This window comes from Gymnoscopelus braueri, assembly GCF_963280865.1.
Source record: "Gymnoscopelus braueri genome assembly, chromosome: 7".
Lineage (NCBI taxonomy): Eukaryota > Metazoa > Chordata > Actinopteri > Myctophiformes > Myctophidae > Gymnoscopelus > Gymnoscopelus braueri.
In genome coordinates this window covers 18,670,712-18,686,238 of record NC_137608.1, presented here as the reverse complement: position 1 = coordinate 18,686,238, position 15,527 = coordinate 18,670,712, and the positions used below count along the sequence as shown (strand labels likewise).

Genomic DNA, 15,527 nt, shown 5'->3' with positions numbered 1-15,527 from the left:
CGAAGGGGGGAGTGCTCTCGTGGAGAGTCAGACACTCGGACAGTTGCACAAGACTAAAATGACATAACAACCAGTCAAGTTCATGACCATAACATAACTAAATCAAGACACACTGGCATTCACTAAACAAGAAACATACCTGCGCTGATGCATGGTGGACAAACAAACAAAACTGAAGCCCAACAGGCCAGCTTTGTTTGAGGAAGTACTTGGTCAGTGAGGACACGCACACCCCGGTGACAAACAGGCCAGATTTAGAACCCCGTCAGTGAGGACACACACATGAGAGGAGACAGCTAACACGGGCAGAGTGTGTGCTGGTTATGTACTGCAGGTAATCAGCCCACTGATTAGTGGGAGGAGGATGGGCCATGGGCAGAGTGGGAGACAACGCCCATCCTGCTACATATAGGCTTAAAGGCTGTAACACTCATATATTACATTTTGGAGCCAGTATCTCACAGATTAGAAACACTCTTCAAGTAAGTTTGACATGGTCTTCCAAAACAAAGTAAACAAATGTCTATTGATCAACATGTCTACTGACCAATGTCAGTCTCACTATCATTCCAACACGTTGTGGTGGGGAATATCTTTTTAAAACCAATGTTACAAAGGGCTTTACAACAAGGGCAGCAATTGAAAACAACAGATCAACAAAAATGAGCAAAGTACAAGCCAGCTACTTAAAACGTGGCATTTCAACAACAAGGCAATTCAAAGTGCTTTACACAAAACATTAAAGTGATATTGTTATTTTTATTTAAATTTTTAAAGCTCTCTGATAGTAATAGAGTGTTCAGTAACATCTCATTTCGCCACCACTTCAGTAAACAGAAAATACATTTTCAGGTCAGGACACAAATGATCCAATCAGGACAGAGAACTACACAAAGATCTTTCATCAACTTCAATTTTGTAGTGTTCCAAATTTGTCTGCTTATTGTTTTTGTTTCATCACTTATATTTGCACTTATTTATCCTGTATCCTTTATTATGAGTTCTCTCTCCTAAATCTGACTGGATGAAATTGGTATCCTGGCCGGAAAATGTATATTGTGTTTACTAAATAGTTAAAGGTTTCATGACGTTCAGTTTTACCACACATTAAAAGTATTTGTCATGGTCCTTCAAACGTGTATAGAAAGTTTTAACAAAAAATTCCACTCCATTGATCCATGGCAGGTGTTTTTCTCTCACATTTCTAAAGCCTTTTCAACTGCAATGAAAAAATAAATCTTTGCCTGCGGGTGTCGCTGGTGAGGGATTTTGCCTGTCAATCATCGCCTCTGCTCCGCCCCCCCCCCCCCCCCCCCAAAGGAAAGGATAGGGGAGGGGAGGGGCGAGGAGGAGAGTGGGCGGGATTAATCGGCTGTGACCTCACTGCCGAAGGGCCAAGCTCAGATTACTTTTCAGCCTAATTATTCAGAAAACCCCAGACCACAGAAAATCCACTGAATGTTCAAAGTTCAGATTTTTTGGGTGTAATTGAAGTCATAAAACCCCCCAAAAAACATTTTTTTAAAAAGTGAAAATGAATGTCATAGAACCTTTAAAGAGTCAGGGAGACCCCCGTTATTGAACGTATTATCGGAATATAGAGCTATTTAACACTTATATAACAACAACAAAGCATTAAATGCATGCAGTATGATATGTTTTTGTTGACATAAGTGTTAAATAGCTCTATATTGTGATAGTAATACTCGCTATAGTTTATTTATAACAGGGGCCTCCCATGTCTCTGAACAGAAATCAATCAATCAATTTTCACACGTTTTCCCATTTGAATCAATTCAAATGTAAAGTGAAATTTGAAGTGTCATATCATATACCAGTATCCATATAAATCTATGGTCCTTATAATCTCACAATTCTAGACATCTTTGCAAAATACAATCAGTAATTACCCATTTGGAGTTTGTAGGTCTAAAGGCTGTAACATTCATACTGTAAATTTTTGGAGCCAGTATCTGGCTACCCACAATGAGGCCAGGGAAATGTAAATAATACTGCCTGGAATTTATTAGGAATCCAATTCAGGCCTGCCTTAGAGCATATACGGTCAACCCACAACAAAACAATACAGTACAGAAACGGAAATATAGGTAGCATGATAATACTGCATCTGCCAATTGATACTGTTAAAGGGCTTTGTTGATTTTCAACTTGAATCCTGCTATCATAATGTGGTGAGGAAATCTGACATGACACTCCCCAATGTATTCTGTGCGTCATTTTACGTAGGCTGGACTGTTTTTGTCAGTGCCTGGAGAGTATGTTCTCCAGAACACATTGGGAAGTGTTATGTCAGATTTCTAGATTGAAAAGATTCAAGCTGAAAATCTGAGTGATGGACTTCTTGATTCCTGCCAGCTCAAAGCATTTGAACATCAGCTTGAAATGTGCTATTGCATGCAACACAATTAAGAGTGAACTAAAATACCCATATTCCCTCAGCATTCTGCACAGCTCTACACAGCAGATCCCATTTCATGGACTTCTTCTTTCTCTCACATTCACATAGAAGTAAGTGGCTATCTGGGGAGCAGTTCAAACCTCTTCCTCCAGGCTTCTTTTCTTTGCCACACACATCTCATGTCATGACCATAAATCAATGCCTGTACACCTTTCAAGTAAATGTATGGTTTAAATGGAAACCTTGGCCTGGACAATGTAATATTCTTTCAACAAAAAAACAACAAAAAACATTTGTAGTAGCCAGTTATTCTATCCCTTTTGTCTCCCAGTGAAGCAAATAGAAAAAAAAGAAAGAAATCAAAATTCTATGCATGAAAGGCACACGTCTTCGTGGTATTATTTTTTTTTAAACACTTTTTTATTGGGGATAATTCAATAGTATGTCAAGTCATTGCATACAAAGTCATTGCATATAAAGTCACCCCCATTGTTTTCTTTTTTTCTACACATCACAAGACGAACCAAAACAGTCTTCGTGGTATTCTTATCTCATTCTGTAACAAGATTGTTGTGGCCGTGCATGTTAACATTTAGCACCTTGTTGAGAAACAGACTGGGGGGTTGAGGTCTCACACATAATGGTTTTCAATGGGTTGTTATCTACGTCTTTTGTTTTGTTAAGTAGGCTATACCCAAAACACTAGTGAGAGATAGCAGCGTGAGATCAGACTGAGGGGGCTGTTCAGATACATACTGTAATGGTTCTGTAAAAAAATATTTTTTGTGCATACTGGATTTGGTTTGGGGTTAAAGTAAGAGAGGAGAGGTTGGGATGGTGTGGATGTGGATGTGCAGAGGAGCGATGATGGGAATATTAGAAGAGGGATGTTGAAGATGGAGCTGCCAGGCAAGAGGAAGGCCAAGAGGTTTATGGATGTGGTGAGAGAGGACACACAGGTGGCTGGAGTGACCGAGGAAGATGCAGAGAACAGGAACAAATGGAAATAGATTATGCGCTGTGGCAACCCCTAATGGGAATTAACTGAAAGAAGATCCTCTCTAATAAATGTTTTTAATTTAAAATGTACAGCTTCAATGAGGCATTGGAGACAGTAATATTGGGTGAAGAATTTATTATAAAAATGTGTTACACTATAAAGTGTCAGAAGTAATAAGGACATGGCATTCCAAGACATGCTGAAGGAATGTAACATAAATATAGAAACAAAACAGACTTGTGCAAAGAGACGATTAAGCCTAATTTATACTTAGTCGTACAAGGGTGTCCAGCACCAAAAATAACTACAAGCTCATGATGCTTCACGATGCATCACATTGTGAGCTTGTAGCGTGCCTATTTTCAGTGTGTGACACCAGTGAGCAACTAAGTATAAATTGCGCTTTAGACAGGAGTCTTCCAGGGGAAATGCACTCAAAATAATGCTGTGTTTTCCCTGAAACTGTGTAGAGCACATACTTAAAAGACACATAAAAAAAGATTTCAGAGAATAATTCAGTCCACTCCTCTCCCGCAGATGAATTTTTATGTCTGAGAGCAACGAACACTCAGAATCTTCCAGAAAAAAGGACACCAAAGATTGACAAGTTTTAAAAAACTATCAATATTAGGACATTTGTTCCAAGGATTCAGAAAATGTGCCTGTATTTTGAACAAGAAACAGGAAAACATACTCACTTCCCTTTAAGAAACATCTCTCTTCAGCGTATATACTGTACTGTACAAGGCAAAAATAGAGGAATGATGTGTGTTTAGGCACACATAATTGGCAATGACTTTACCCCACACAGTTTGAGTAAAATGAGAAAATAAAATATTAAAAGTAATCTAATGTGGGACATTTCAGATCAAAATGTTTTTGTGGACAAGAAGTCAGTACTTTCTTTTTTTACTTGACACAATAACCCCAGAAGGACTTCTGGGGTAATACATTCATCTTACAGTGTTTAAACACAGCCTGTTGGAAACAAGGTTGTAACTGAAATTATAGTGTAAAAAGAAACAAAAGAAAAGACTGGGGTAGAGTTGAGGCAGTTGGCAGAAGGAACAGAAACAATCCCCAGATATGTTATACATTTATATGTAGAAGTACAGTGGTTATATTGGCATTTCAGGCTATACCAAAAGTAATGATAGAAAACTTTCAAATGCCCCCAAACTCAAATTGGAATATTTTGAAAAGTTAATAATGATGGTGAGAGGCAGAGATGAAACACTAGGTTGCTGGCCGGGTCAAACCTGGGTATAGATTGATCTTATTTAGTATCCATCATTATTAAAACAGATATTGGCTTCCTGATAGTCTACCGTAAACAAACAATCAGAGATATCTGCCAACTGATACATCTGGTGACATCTAAAACAATGTTGGGGCCAACAGTTGGTGGAAACAATTCATAGATTCATAAATAACTGCATTGCAGAATCAATGCAAAGACTTTAGAGTGGTCCTTCATAGTGGGACGGTATCAGGATTGGTTAAATAACAAATCAGTAGGCCTAGCCCTAGGTTTGTTACCAGAGGTTTTCAACACTATTAAAGCCCCTATATTGAGTTTAGATTTTCCCGGCTGTATTGGTATGTAGAGATCTCAGATCGTATGGCTATGCGAGACTAGTTTCTAGTTACTAGAAAACATCCTCTCTCTGTCTAACCCTTTTTTATGAAAGTTTCAGAGAAATCCCAGGTTAGGAAATGTGTTCTACCTGTGGAGGAAACTCTTAACTGTCACAATGTGAACAATTGCAAAATGCAATACGTATATGTTACGGGGAATGTTAATAAAAGGGTAATCTGCATATTCACCAGGGAAAATGCAGATATTCCATATTCCCCGGTGACTTGCCAACTCAGACGGCGCGCTAGTCTGCTGCTCGGCACGGCCACTTCCTCACCTATCGACTTTCTCAGTGGTGCCTCACAAGCCTCAAGATCAGTGACATAGTCATGGCTGTAAAACCATTCTTTATTCAGCTGAACTTGGGAAAGCGAGTGACACATAATGAGCGCTCCTCCTCCATCCAGCCCATCGCAACGATTTTAACCAAATTCCCCAACCCACTGGGGAATCTGCCTATTCCCCGGTGTATACATACTGTAGATTCCCCTTTTATTCACGACACCATGACGTGTGTGTAAATTATTGTAAATTATAGTGACACCTGACTTTGTGCCCAAATGCACTAACATTACACAAGTTACACAGCAAAAGTTGGGGTGTTATTTTAACCATTTTTGTATAACATAAATCAAACTGTAAAGAACGCTTGCTCTTGCTAATGTCAGAGGGCACTTTGTCTGCTTGAATTTGATTGAAATGTATTTCATTTATGACTGTCAACAAGGCACAGTTCCTCAAGTGTTTTGAATGGAAACTATTGTTTGACATATCAACAGGATCATTGTGCTTTTCTTCAGGGAGGTAGAAGGCCATAAAGGCACTCTGAAATAATAAAATAAAAATAAATAAATAAAAAGAAGAAGCAATTATCCTGTTAAGCACTGAACAGAATACCCACTGTCACAAAATGTATGCAAGGAGATCATAATAAATGTAGCTGGGAGAGACAATGTGTCTAAAGATGGCAGGCACCATATCCTTATAGCTTTGCTTTGTGGAAAACCTACGGGTGGAAAAAGCCATCTTATGGCTGCCATCTTTTCACAGCTGTATATCCTTTTTTTAACACAGCTTTTCTTTGCTTTATGACCGGAAGTTGTAACAGGGGTCAGACATGGATGCGCGTTGGGGTTTGGGAGTGTATTAAAAGCAGCACAATAGATTAAGCACAGAATTAAAACCAGTTGAGCACAGACTTTGTCTTTGGAGCTCGGGACAGCCAGCTGATTCAGAACATTCCTATTGAAGGGAAGGATGGGTAGATACAGTATATCACAAACACAAACACATCTGGGGGGAGCAGCTTGTCCCTCTGATAAAAGATTGCACTTCATGTTCATGTCCCCGTCCCCCCGCCCCCCTCTCAGGTCGGTTTAGCTCACCCCTCACAGGCTGGTCGGAAGAACAAACCGACTCTGTCTGGTTTTTGGATCAGCGGGATATGACGGAGCTGATGGAGTTGTAGGAGGTGCCCCCATTGCAGGTGGGGACGTAGCCGTTGGCGGCCCCGCCCATCGCTTCCGTGTTGACCCGGAAGACGGGCGAGGCTTTGAGGAGGAAGTCGGCCGCGTCCCGGCGGCCCAGCTCCCTCAGCTTGGCCATCAGCACGCCCACCGTGCTGTCTGCTCGCAAGCTCCACTCCTGGAGCAATGCCGCCGTGGGGCTGGGCAACTGAGGGGGCTGCTCGCTGTGTGCGTCCGAGTCCAGCTCAGGGGCCGCCCCGTTGGGAGTCCCAACTTGGGAGTGTTTGGCCACCAGCTCCGTCAGCCCCAGGTTCATGGCCAGCAGACACCAGTCCTTTCCCAAGGCGTCCGGTGGATCCAGCATGCGGCAGAGCTTCCTCCGAGCCAAGAAGCAAACGTCTGAAATGTGGACATGGGTGCCCAGACTCCCCTGCTGGTAAACCTCGGCGCAGCCGAACGCCAGGATGCTGCTGAAACTCTCCCGGTAGCCGCCCATGGTGTTGGTGAGCGACGGTTCCCGCTGCACCTGGGCGCGTAAGAAGTCTTTGGGTTGGTAGATCATAACGGGACCGTGGTGCTCCCTCAGCTGTTGAGGGCTCAAGTAGTATTTGGCGGTCAGCAGTCCCGGCAGCGTGGAGGCCAGCAGGTTCTCTGTTATACTGCAGATGGTGTCCAGCAAGGTGTAGCACTTGGCCCGCTCAGAGTCATGCCCGCGCACCTGGATCTCCACGCCCTGGCCGTGGTTGACCAGCAGCACCATGGCCTCGGCGCCCACCTGGCTCACTTTGGCGCCGTTGGTCCACAGGCGAATGTCTCCGTCCATCTCCTCGCCGCCCTCCTCCTCTGGCTTCTGCTGGTGGCTCCAGCGACAGAGGTTCACCTGCAGCTTGTGGAACAGGCCACAGGGGAAGGGAGTGAGGTGCTCGGCGGGGACCAGGCGCACGCCGCCGTATATCAATGTCTCCTCCTCTTCCTCCTCGGTCCAGGAGCGGTGGAGGCCGTTGGTCTTGATGAGGGCCGGCACGTCCACCATGGAGGGGTTGGTGAGGTCGCGGGCGCACACGTCCATGGCGTCCAGGATCTGCAGCAGCTCATCCACGTCGCTGTCGGGCGCCAGCGCCTGCACTTCCTCCAGCCTGTAGCGCCCCCTGTAGTGGTGGATTGCCTTGGGCGTCTCCACCGACAGCAGCTTGGCCAGGACGTTGCTGCAGAGCCACCGTGGCTCCAGTAGAACCACGTCCTGCACCGTCTCACTCTGCATGATGTTGATCTGAGGGTCAGGGAGAGGGTGGGTGGAGGGAGAAGGGGGTCATAGGGGATGAAGCAGAGAGACAGAATTGGCTCGTAAGAAAGTTGCCGGGGAAATTAAGTCCAGAGAAGGAAATGTGTGCAGAAGAAGCAAAGAAGAACATGGGAAGAAAGATTGCGGTCAAGAGCAGGGGTGCACTGGTCACTTCACGTGACACCACCGCGTGGAGGCATTATTTTTTTCAAGGCATTCCTTGAATTATTTGTATTAGTTTAAAAGACTAAAACTAAGCTAAAAACTAGTCATTTCCTATACAAACATGTTTCCTACTTCAAGGTAAAATAAAATGCGCGTGATGTGTGTGTGCCGTGCGTGCGCGCATTGTCAAGAGTCAAACTTGAAAAGAGGGAGGGGACATTTAGGAATAGGAACAAGGTGAGAACAGAGTCACAAACAGAGATGTGGTGATGAAATATGTTAAACATGCTGACATAAACATAAAGAATATGGTGGGAGAATGAAGGCAGAGCAAAAAGATACAAACGAATTACACAAAAAAATCCCAGAAGAGATATCCAGAGTACTCAGTCAGGTCAGAGTAATGTAGAATGCTTTGGGTAAATGCTTTTGAAAGTTTTCTGTGGCTCGCTGACTGACCACAAGCATTCCCATAGTCATTGATAGCACATGGAGACAGTGTTACTAATGAACAAACAGTGACCCCTAGTGGTATGACACAGCCAGGAAAATGGATTTATCAAAGCATGCCTCAGAGGCACAGTAATAGTATTATATACATAGAATAAAGTGTGTGAAGGGGGCTGTTTTTTATGTTGTTATTAATTTAAATCCCAAACCAACCATTACTGTGGATTCTAATCTATGTATCTGCATATAAATCACTGCTCATCCACACCTAGATGCATATGCACATTCAAGGGTTGGGTCAGATTACTCTGAAATGTAGTCAGTTACTAGATACAAATTACATGGCAATTTTATTTTATTAGTAACGTAATCCCTTGGATTACGAAACAAAAAAATCTAATCTGAATACTTTTGGATAACAAAAAATCTAATATTGAAAAAATTGCAACTTAGATTAAAAGAATGAATGCACAAAAAGTGGAGTTTTATAACATACATTTTGTCTTTAAACAACTTTTCAATGCAAATAAAACACATTTATCCAATAGCATTGTGAGGATAAACAATAGGACCCATTGACCATATAAATGGCTATGTAAATGTTGTCTATTTTACAACTGTGTGAAGTTGAGGTGTGATTGGGATAGCAGGGGGTCTGGGTTGAGAACCAGACTGTCCTGATGAGCTCTCGGGGAGCAGGGGTTGAAATTTGGCATATTTGAAAGACGTTTTGGCTTTTTTAAAGCTTTTTGATAGATGATTGAATATTTTACTAGTCAGAAATGTAAACAGCACGTGGTATAGTCAGACATTAAGGCTAAAAGGATAACACTTCCTAAAGAATCACCTTCAGGAGGCTGCAATTCCAAATTGTCCCCTGTCAAAGTCTTAACCTACCCCCCCCCCTCCTCCCCTCCTCCTAAAACTGTCTATTGTACATATTTCTTGTTTTTCATACCAGTAACCTGTAAGCTGATTGATTGATGATTCATCGTTCATTCATTCATCGTTCTGCATAGTAGTGTATATTTGTATGTCTTCTTAAATGCCATCATGATTTGAGTGCACGGGGATCTCATTTTAAACAAGCCAAGTGCTTTTATGAGCGATCCAGTTTAAAGTATTCAATCAATCAATCAATCAATCAATCAACACAAACAAGTTCTGGGGACTTGTTTCCATTGTGGTTCTTGACAAAGTTACTATAATAAAAAATCTAAAAAATCAGAGTTTAGTCTGAGCTTAGTTATTTATCTTTCACAATCTGATTACGTAATCCCGATTACATGTAGTCAGTTATTACCTAGTCTTGGGTAGCCACTAGCCAGACACTCCACAGCTCCGCCCACTCTCCGCCTGAGGAGAGTAGGCGGAGCTGTGTGTCCCGAGTAGACCTCTAGACCTACAGCACATATAAACAGAGCTGCTACCTTTAAACGCATTTTAAATCTGAGGCTTTTTTTTTAATACTATTTAAATAGTTTTGAGAAAAAATGCTGCTATTTGACATAGCCCTGTTTAACACAATGCTGTACCCCCTCCAACTGTATATACTTTCCCCATTTTTAACTGTTTTTATTATATTTTGACACTTGCTTTGGCAATGTAAACGTATGATTTCTCATGCCGATAAAGCTCCATTGAATTTAATTGAATTGTGTGGGCGGAGCTATGAAAGGTCTGCATATGCGAGACTAGTTATTACCCAGCCCTGCTTATTGGCCAGTATAGGTGGGAAAGTTTGTGAATTGTTATATCTTCACACCATCGTATGTGTGTGTGTGTGTGTGTGTGTGTGTGTGTGTGTGTGTGTGTGTGTGTGTGTGTGTGTGTGTGTGTGTGTGTGTGTGTGTAACCACCCACCTCCCCCATGCTGTGTAGCTGCTGGGCCAGTGCACGGAGGTGTTCTTGGCTGACCAGGGGGTTGATGTGCTCCTGGACATCACTGACAAACTGCTGCCAGGAGGTCAGCTGGTTGGGGCCGCTCAGCTTCCTCCAGGCTGGCAGGGTGGCCAGCAGCCTCTCCCACAGCTGGGTCATGGGACTACACCTCTGCAGACACAAAAACAACACGGAAAGTGTTATGTTTAAAGGATTTGTACATTTCAAATTCAGCAGCGTCATTTTTATTGTCCAATGAATACCCAAGGAATTAGGGTTTGATCACACCGAGATGTGTCGTTACAGATGCTGACACTACAGAAATGTCTTGGCAAACAGGGGTTCTGTTCACAGAAAGCGTTTTTTGAGCTGCCAGCGCTACCTCTGTAGTTGGCGCTCTTGATAAACAAAGCACTGACTGTGATGACCGGTGCGACAGCGCACCTTGCGCTGAAAAGTTAATATTTTAACTTTTATGTGCGTCTAAAACCTTTAGAAAAACGCGCTGTACGTCACAAGAGAGGAGCTTACGGTGCACATTGTTTTTCTATAGGTTTTTAGAAGCACATACAAGTTAAGAACAATATTTAAAAACATGGTCGGTGTGACAACCCCTTAGACAAACAGAGAGAGAGACAAAGTGTGCTTGTGTTTGAACATACAGAGATGATGTTGGTACGGAGCTCCAGCAGGTGATTCCTCAACAGCTTCATGTCTTTGGAGTTGGAGGCTCCGGCATCCATAACAAACAACTTGTCACTGACATGGAGGTCATTTCCAAACCTAACGACAAACCACACAGCACATTTTAAAAAGGTCCAATCGCACGGGAAAAGGGTGTGATACTGTACACACTATAGCTTTATGATGAGTTTCATAGATTCCTTGGACCTTTTCAAGTTCCCAATGCTTCACATAGATACTACATGACATTTTGAACTCCGGTGTGTTGAGATATTGTAACAATTCCTACATTTGACCTTCAGCCAAATGTCTTGGTTGCTGCAATGTAAGCATCCTTTAACCAATGGGAAACAACTAGTGAGGAAGCAAAAAAAAAAATCTAATCATGTAGATCTGGGGAATTTGCAGTTCCCATTGTTTCAATCGGTGGGATGCGAACAATACTGATAACACCAACAAAATTAACCAAGTTATTTGAAGTCTATTTATATGGGTGTAAAGTAAATCAGTTTACAGGGCAAAACAGAAAACACCATACCTGTTCCTGACCTCCTTGAGCAGAGCTCTCTCTTTGTCATAGCAGATCTCTCCAGAGAAGGCTCTGGGGACATTAGCCAGGTCAGCGTGAGTAGCCACCAGGACCACAGCAAGAGGCTGCTGGATACGGCCTCCAAAAGCTGGGAAAAGACGAGCACACACATAGACACACAGTCACGTTATCAACTCACCACAAATAGATACACACAATAGACAATATCGTTGCTGTCGACCAGAGACCTTGTATCTCCATAATACATTTGAATGAATGCCCTATCTATTTCATACTTTATTTTATATTTTATACTGTCATATAAGTGTTGCGCAAAAGCAGCAAAAATAGCCAATCTACAAGCTCACAACACACCATGATGCGACGTTTTGGGATCTTGTAGATCTGCTACAGCAGAAAGGTTTTCACCTAATGACAAGCCCAAGGATCCCTGGTTCCCTGTCTGTCATTGGTTGAGTCTGTCTGTAGGTTTTTATAAACATTTCAATGAAAAGTCTTAACAAGAGCTTGTGAATATGGTCAGTTGTTGCTAGGTGATTAAAGAGAGTAGCTAGCCTACACTGCTAAGCGCTAGCAGTCCGTCTCCGTACCGTTTCCCTCCATCCCTCCCTTTACCCTTTCCTTGCACTGTCGCTCTCTCGCTGGTCCCTCCCCTTCCCTCCCTCCGTTCCTCACCTATGGTCTCTTGGGGCAGGGTGAGGGCTTTCAGCATGTTGAGCCAATAGGTGATGTGGCTCAGCTGGGTCTCGTACGACTCCTCCAGGCTGAAAAGGACCAGGTGGATGGCTGTGACGTCATTGGCCGCAAAGTAGTCATAGGAGCAGTAGTAAACCGGGTTCCCAGAGAACTCCCACACGCTGAAGTCCCCAACACCTACAAGTGTGTGGGGATGGATACGTGGGTAAGATTTCTAAACATACAAATGTAGACATGGGCAGCAATACCCATGAAATGCAAAAGGTCAAAGCCAAGATGATACATTTGTACACATTTACCTGAACACAAGAGCACCTGGACTCGGCTGGTTTTGTAATGGTAATGGTCATTTTGTAGGTCATTACTTTCAATGTGGAATGCAGATGAATGATTTTCCAGTTCTAAGTGAAGTATCAGGGACTACGAGGATGACTTTCTACGTGCTAGGTGCAGAACAATTTAACAGAATTAAGGGATATTTTTTACACTTTCAAAGTAAAACTGTTATGAGGCCTCAAGCAGGAATGCTCAAAATAGTAACAAAAATGGTTCCACAGTACCTGTTCCACAGTACTACTTTAAACCGGTGGGTGAGACTCAGGTACTCCACCCGAGGCAGTTCAACAGACTTTGTACCAAGCAGTTTTAAAAATCTCATGGGTAAGAATAGCTTCTTGTACAGTGCAGCAGTGCAATGGAACAATTTGCCTAAGGAAATAAAAACAAGTGCTCCTCTAAGCACCTTTAAAACAGCTCTTAAAAACTGGCTTCAAAATACCAAAATCCTAGTATTTAATTTTTTTCTAGTTAATGTTCTTTTAGTCAAATTATATACATTCCCTTTGCCCTGCTGCTACTAGTTACCCAAATGGTTTCAAATGGTTACTAAATGCCATAATATGCACTTTAAATGACTGTTTGGTACACACACTTTATATGATAAACTGTGAAATTTATTATATACTATATAGTGTAGATACAAAGCACTTTTTTTAAAATAGGTTAAACGCATTGACCGCACATTTAAAGGTAAAAGAATATGTAAAATTGCATTGACTGCACATTATTAGAGTCTAGTTTCTTATTTATATCTGTCTGATGTATTGTTGCAGCGTTGTCGTTTGTTATGCTGTCTAGTGTTTTTTGTTGAAGAGGACCACGATGGAAATAAGCCATTGGCATTATTGTGTTTTTATCCTCAGTGATACAATGACTATGTCTGAAAGTGCTTTTGTTTTCTTTTTTATGTCACCAAATAAAATTAATCAGTCCATCAAAAAAAACTCAGCTACTTCGGCGGGTTCTAAAAACACACTCTCTACTTGTACTGTACATTTCCTCTCTCTCATATGTGTGCATGGTTCGTACCGTTGATATTGGCATTCTGGATGTCAATAGCCTTGGTGGCCTGTTCATCTGCAGAGGACATTGCATTGTGGACAGGGGAGAAGACCTCCAGCACACCCTTGGTCAGACTGGGCTCGAACATCATGCTGCGGCTTCTCACGCTCACGTTCTCACAGCCCGGGTAGAGGTTGGAGATGCTCACCGATACTGAAGATACGAATGCAGACAAGATGCATAAAATATCTACATCAGAACATGAAAAGCACAACAATAAACACTTGAAGAACTTTAGCCTGTATAGAAATACATTTGAGACAGACGTGGTAACATTTCTCAAAGCTCAACCATGATGGTTTGTGAACACCGTATTAAGTATTGAAATATTCCTTTATAACATAATAAATATTCTTTATTCCTAGCAGGAATATGATTATCTCAGCCAGGAGATACTGAGTTCGGACCCGTGTGTCTGAGATTTGCGCTCTACTGAGTGTTAGTCAGTAGTCTTGCAGTAACCAGACTGATAGATATCTAACGTTTGCAGCACAACTATTGAAACATGGTTAAGGAGACAAAAACAAGTGTGACAGACTTATGAATAGAGAAACCACAGACCAACTATGAACTTCCGATACAGCCCAGCCAATCAGAAGCTTACCTGAGATTTCTCTGGGAAAACCTGAACAAACACTCACTATACAGTGCACTCTATAGTGATCACACAATTCTTTTGTAGTGTCTGAATGTATAGTGATAATTATTTTACCCTATATAGTGGACTCATCTTACACTACAATGCATTGTGAAAAGGAGGGTAAAATCAATCTCAAACCTTATATAGACTACCATCATGCATTACGCTGAAAGAACATGATGATGTTTATCTAGCAGGTGACAGCAATGATGTCATTAACAGCGCCCTGTGTATTGTCTGAAAAGTGTTTTTTAATTTTATAATAATAATAGTTATCAAAATAATAATTTGGTCCCCACTCTTTGGGGTATTTGTCACTGTATATTTGAACATACTTTTGGCAGATCCAGTCCTCTACATAGAACTCCCTGTATAAGGAGTAGGGAGTAGTGAATGAGTGAGTGATTTTTGACACACTGACTTGTGATTTAGACCCTCCATCACAGGAATTGGTGATTAATTGTTGGTAACAAACCATACTTTCTGACACAAGGGGGCACTGTTGCTTAATCAAAGCAAATACAGGCATCAAACTGCAGGAGACCATGTGCTGTAGAGTAGCTATTTGATGAGACCTTCAGTTCCTTGTTCTGCACCACAGCTTACCTTGCACTCACAAGCCTGTATGGTCCCAGGCTAGTATCATCAGACACTTTAAACAGTCAAACTAAATACGTTATAAGTTAAACCAAGAGCAAATGACGTTTTCCTCTAATATGTTCACAAGATTTGATCAAAGAAATAAATAATAGCCAACTAATAATTCTGTTCATGGTAGTTACCTCTCACAATGTTCAGAGGCATTTGGTTGTCTTAGCAGAATAAGGAATCTGAAGCCCTATTACTGGTTTGAGGTCAGCTGACAGGCTTCTCTCTTGTATGGACTATTTTCTCTTGTCATCGCAGCCTTTTGAGAGAGCTGAAGTTGTTTTTTAAAGTTTAACAAATGAGAGTACAGCTCTTATTTGTTATCATGATACTTAATTAGTTTGAGTGCAGAGCATTTTGAGACGAGGTACACCTTCCAAATATCAGACATTCTGCCATCCAAACAATATGAATTGTTCAACAAACACATGTTAAACATAGCTATATTTACTGATAGTGTACATTTTAAGGAAAGGTCATCTATAAGACGGTGGGGTATACCACTAGAGTGGATGTTCTCTCTTCATCATCATGTATTAACGTACATACAGCATGGGGGTCAGTAAGGGCGCGAGAGCAATCTCACCAGACGTAATGACAGGTAAG

General features: G+C 41.9%; 1 protein-coding gene across 3 annotated transcripts in view; it reads right to left on the bottom strand.

Moving 5' to 3' along the window:
* Window positions 1-3,537: 3,537 nt before the first annotated feature.
* Window positions 3,538-15,527, bottom strand: part of dapk1 (death-associated protein kinase 1) — a 94,999-nt gene continuing 83,009 nt past the window's right edge. For all 3 annotated transcript variants that reach the window (XM_080434023.1, XM_080434022.1, XM_080434024.1), the window contains exons 21-26: window positions 13,601-13,786; window positions 12,212-12,409; window positions 11,525-11,663; window positions 10,965-11,085; window positions 10,285-10,473; window positions 3,538-7,794 (exon numbers count right to left, since the gene is read on the bottom strand). In XM_080434023.1, the coding sequence (XP_080290149.1) occupies window positions 6,493-7,794; window positions 10,285-10,473; window positions 10,965-11,085; window positions 11,525-11,663; window positions 12,212-12,409; window positions 13,601-13,786 (2,135 nt within the window). In that variant the 3' untranslated portion in view covers window positions 3,538-6,492. The remainder of the gene's footprint in view (window positions 7,795-10,284; window positions 10,474-10,964; window positions 11,086-11,524; window positions 11,664-12,211; window positions 12,410-13,600; window positions 13,787-15,527) is intronic.